At 49.8% G+C, this 5,000-nt stretch overlaps 1 protein-coding gene across 1 annotated transcript in view; it reads right to left on the minus strand.

Annotated features, from left to right (window-relative positions):
* The window catches only part of LOC125025189, a 49,712-nt gene that overhangs the window by 3,902 nt on the left and 40,810 nt on the right, over window positions 1-5,000 (minus strand). Inside the window, exons 3-5 of the mRNA XM_047613168.1 lie at window positions 1,405-1,911; window positions 182-325; window positions 1-46 (exon numbers count right to left, since the gene is read on the minus strand). The exon at window positions 1-46 is cut by the window's left edge and continues 134 nt beyond it. Coding sequence (XP_047469124.1) covers window positions 1-46; window positions 182-325; window positions 1,405-1,560 — 346 coding nt within the window. The 5' untranslated portion in view covers window positions 1,561-1,911. The remainder of the gene's footprint in view (window positions 47-181; window positions 326-1,404; window positions 1,912-5,000) is intronic.

A 5,000-nucleotide genomic window follows, 5' to 3' on the forward strand; every position in this document is an offset into this window, starting at 1 on the left:
CCTCGTGGATCAGCTGGTCGAGGCGCAGCACGTGGTCGCTGATCACCTGGAGGCGCAGCGGAACCAGATTTAGCCGAGGAATGCCCGTTATTTGCCACTTTATATATTCTCAAACTTTACGCCCTCCGACCAAGTAAACCCTGATTCGTAAGACCTGGAAAATCGTCGCAGCCGCACTCACCTTTATATCCTGGGTGCCGCAGCAGGACTCGTCGCAGGCGCTGCCGGAGGACTCGGAGTCGGACTCGAACCCTTCATCTTTGCGGACGGGCGTGACGCGGAGGCGCTCGTCGTCGCACTGCAGCTGGCATCGCTCTCGCCGCAGCTGTGGGGCGAGAAGGGGCGTGAGAGGAATGTGTCAGCCAGAGATGCGTGGGCGTCACCGTGTGTGTGTGTGTGTATGTGTGTGTGTGTGTGTGTGTGTGTGTGTGTGTGTGTGTGTGTGTGTGTGTGTGTGTGTGTGTGTGTGTGTGTGTGTGTGTGTGTGTGTGTGTGTGTGTGTGTGTGTGTGTGTGTGTGTGTGTGTGTGTGTGTGTGTGTGTGTGTGCAAGTGTGTGTGTGTGTGTGTGTGTGTGTGTGTGTGTGTGTGTGTGTGTGTGTGTGTGTGTGTGTGTGTGTGTGTGTGTGTGTGCATACCATAAAATACCGCTAGTACTGATCATTATGAACTATATTTCTTCTGCAACAAAGAAGTTTCAAGGTGACTTGCCTCAGTCGCGCGCCCCAGCACCCCCCCCCCCCCTCTTGAAAATGCAAATGCGAAGTCGGGAACCACTCATACGCATTTTCTCGCCAGCTCAGTCTTGCGTGTTTGTAGAGCACATCCGCCTTCTCAAGCACTTACAATAACACATACACGCTCGCACACTCGTGCACACACAGATAGACACACACACAGACACAGACACAGACACAGACACACACACACACGAAGAGAAGAAACGCGAACAGGCGCACAGAAACAAACGCATGAGTGCCTTGGACCTTGACGAGCCTGACTACATTAGCAACACGGGGGAAAACAAGAACAGCAAAAACACGTTGAGAGAAACTGGCCGAGGTAGACAGTTCTGCGCAAACAAAAGAATGTCGACTAGATTTCGTATAAAAATTGGACCTCTTTCATGATTGGTTTGGACGTTGATTGAATTCTTTGTGTCATTTTTTTGAAAAAATGATTAGGTTTTACTTTAAGGAAGACAATTCCTTACTATCCATCGGAATCATGCCAAAGCAAAACTTTTCGTTTAACACAATACCATCACGAATCCCGGTAAACTAAAAACAGATAGGAGAGATAAAAAAAAAAAAAAAAAAAAAAAACGAAGGAAAAGAGGGAAAAGAAAGTAAATAAGACCAACGGAATAAAAAAAATCAAGGAAGGTAAGTGACTGTCATATTTACCTTGGTATACGTCTGGGCATCGTGGGCTGGCGTGGGCACGGGCGCGTGGACGAGGTGATCCACAAGGGCGGTGAGGGTGGCGGAGGACTGGGACCCTTGCACTTGCCTCCGCCCGTGGTAGACAGCCTCGCACGTGAACACGCCCGCAGGACCCATGCTTGCGGCGGCGTGGCTCCTCTGCCTGTGCTCACTGGCGTCTCCTCGTGGCCAGCATAGCGCACAGTGACTACTTTAGGCTGGTGGTGTGAACTTTTTCGCTTCGCTTACAAGCAGTGGGGTTTTCTGTTTACACAACGTTTCCTTTAATGTCTATCACTCACTGTCTGAGTTGCGCGTCGAGGACAACACTATCGTGGATCTCCCTGGAAGACCCGAAGAAGTGCTGACTCAGGGACCCATTTTGGGCTTCGGGATAACTCAGCGAACGCTCGGAATTGCTCCGGGCGCGGTCGCTCGACTCGATCGCTTCTTTTTGTGGAGTTTCGGGGCAGGAAATGTCACGACCTCCTGCAAAGAAAGGAAAATAATGTTAAGTACTACGGTTATCACTGGCTGTTTGAAAATTGGGTCTCGTTCCTTCCTCTTTAATCTATCTGCATCTTTTAACTCTCTGATAGCTGTTTCCTTGGCCTCTTTCACTCCCTTGCCTTCCTCTCTCCACTTTTACTTTCTCCGACCCTTTTCTCCTCCCTGCGAAACGGAAACACAAAACGTTCAAATGGTAGAGAACATGAAAATAACAGTAACTAAAAAACAAGTCACAGAAAACATAACTTACTGAGCTCTTCTCAGCTCACCGCACTGACACAGCAACCAGTCACCTCGTCAAGTGCAAGGGTCTTGAGTGGCTAACAGACTCAAAGCGAGGCAGGGAAAATCCGTGATAGTCTCTGGCTTCCTTGCGCTGCCTCTCCCCGCCGGACGGAGCGAGCGCCACTCTCACTACACGGACCGTGGGAACGCGAGTATCCTTGTGGGCAGGGCGAGAGCAGGATAATACCTCCCCCTTATCATCTCGGGAAGGGAGAGGGGAGGGGACAGCCTCATGGTAGTATGTATCAACGTGCAAGAAAACCTGTTCCGAATGGATCAAGATGTGCAATTGCAAACACGTAATCTGGATTGATCTAGATGTGATGTCGTCGTAAGGCCAGACAAATGGCGGGACTGCTCTTGCCTCCTCCATCACGGCAGATCAGGATGGCACGCACGATATGACTCAGGGTTCACGTGGGGCTTGCAAAGGCCAAGATCATCACGTAACAGGGTATACGCAGCATACTGCATTTTGCGCAGAATGAATATTTGTGTTCTCTGCGACAAAATGACCAAGGTATCACTTTTTTGCTGGAGTTTCACGTTCTCATTTCCATCCGGAATCGCAATCATGATTTTTTTTACCAGTGACCTCAAAAATGAAAGTTGCATAAAAAACAAGTGACTCTGACTATCCGCAATGTCGCAGAGACCAAGTAAGTTGTGAGCGGCGCCGGCCCGGCACGTGGGACCTTCGCGCGAGGAGGAAGCGCTTCCCAATCCGAAGACCCCGACCCTCTGCGCCTCAAGGAGAAAACGGACGTAACTTTGAAATTGCCGCTAAATTGCTAGGGAGATGACTATTGCAGCTGCGAGAAGAAAATAATCACTACGGAAGCGGACGAGACTGAGGCGACATGACTTCGGAGGGCGAGAGAGAGAGAGAGAGAGAGAGAGAGAGAGGGAGAGAGAGAGAGAGAGAGAGAGAGAGAGAGAGAGAGAGAGAGAGAGAGAGAGAGAGAGAGAGAGAGAGAGAGAGAGAGAGAGAGAGAGAGAGAGAGAGAGAGAGAGAGAGAGAGAGAGAGAGAGAGAGAGAGAGAGAGAGACAGAGAGAGAGAGAGAGAGAGAGAGAGAGAGAGAGAGAGAGAGAGAGAGAGAGAGAGAGAGAGAGAGAGAGAGAGAGAGTCAGTGAGTAGTGAGAGAGAGAGATATTGTGAGAGAGAGAGAGAGAGAGAGAGAGAGAGAGAGAGAGAGAGAGAGAGAGAGAGAGAGAGAGAGAGAGAGAGAGAGAGAGAGAGAGAGAGAGAGAGAGAGAGAGAGAGAGAGAGAGAGAGAGAGAGAGAGAGAGAGAGAGAGAGAGAGAGAGAGAGAGAGAGAGAGAGAGAGAGAGAGAGAGAGAGAGAGAGAGAGAGAGAGAGAGAGAGAGAGAGAGAGAGAGAGAGAGAGAGAGAGAGAGAGAGAGAGGCAGAGAGAGAAAAAGATCACAGCTTACGTATGACGTAAACATTATTCCGCAGCCAGTATTTCGTTGCGCTACGAATTCTGGGAAAGCGAAGGTCGTAACAAGACAGAGGACCGAAATTTGGCATAACGAGTCATTATATCGTTCTCTCCATAATATACTACACATGCACATGCGTAACAGGCTAAAACACACGTGGGACTTAGTACAACGTTATATTATATAGGATAATTATATAGGAATTATACAGGAAAAATACAAAAATATAAGGACACTTTACTAACGAAAACTTAATCCACATATACACACAGGGATACGTTTCGCATGCTGCATATACTTATAAATAAGTAACATGATAAATGCTCCCTTCTTATATTTTAAATTTTTAACATAAAATCATATACCAGCAGTTAACTTCCCGGCTAAAAATGTATATAATTTGTTGTTAAAAAACGTCATCTCGTTAACCCATCGCCGAGGACACATTTGCGAGTGCCGGAGACTAATTGCTCCCCCGTCGAGCCCTCGCCAAGCACCAAGACGTGACCCTCATTTCCGGTCGTAAAGTAGGTGGAAATCGCCGCGGCCTTCCGCGCAACCCGATCACGAGCGCCGGCCGCCCCAGCCTCGCGCGCGGGACGGGGCAAGGGGCTCGGCGGGGCTCAGGAAGCAACGCGCGCGGGAGGTGGGCGGATTTCGTGACTGTTTATGCAAGAGTTAATTTCGAGAGGAGGAAATTGTTAGGGGCTCGATTTTTGAAGGTTACTTTTAAGGGGGTATGGTAATTAAAGTGGAAATAAATCATATCCGAGTGTGCGGGCAAGGGGAGTATTAGCTGCTTCACTAATTTCTTTGGAGCTCGCGGTTCATTCCTCACACACCACTCCATCACATTTCGAGCCTTACTTCCATATGAATCATAGTAAATCTAATGCTACGTCTACTGATCTTAAGAAAAACTTGGAGTAAATCCCCATAAAAGTGAGTAAATACCAAGAGATGAAAAGTTGCAACGGGGAAGCACGACCAACACAAGGTCAGAGGTCTAGGCTGCAGTGCGCCGTTTTGCCACGAAGCATCTTGTTGGGGAGCATCAAGAATGGTTGGGGCTTGAATGAAGACATGAATTAGGGCTTTCCGGCAGACCGGACCCAACCCACGCACACGCCGCGTATTCCATGCCCACCCCTTCCGGGCGACGGAGCAGCAGGGGGCGCCACGCGGTTCTGTTCCTAACCAAGTTTCCATTAGCTTTGCCTTCACGGTCGGCGGGCGGGTGACGCCGCGGCTGACGGGCGGTATGTGACCCCACCGCGAGCGTCAGGCGGAGACATCAACGTGGGAGCGTCAGCGAGGCGGCGGCGGCGGCGGCTGCGGC

This window comes from Penaeus chinensis, chromosome 1 (genome assembly GCF_019202785.1).
Source record: "Penaeus chinensis breed Huanghai No. 1 chromosome 1, ASM1920278v2, whole genome shotgun sequence".
Lineage (NCBI taxonomy): Eukaryota > Metazoa > Arthropoda > Malacostraca > Decapoda > Penaeidae > Penaeus > Penaeus chinensis.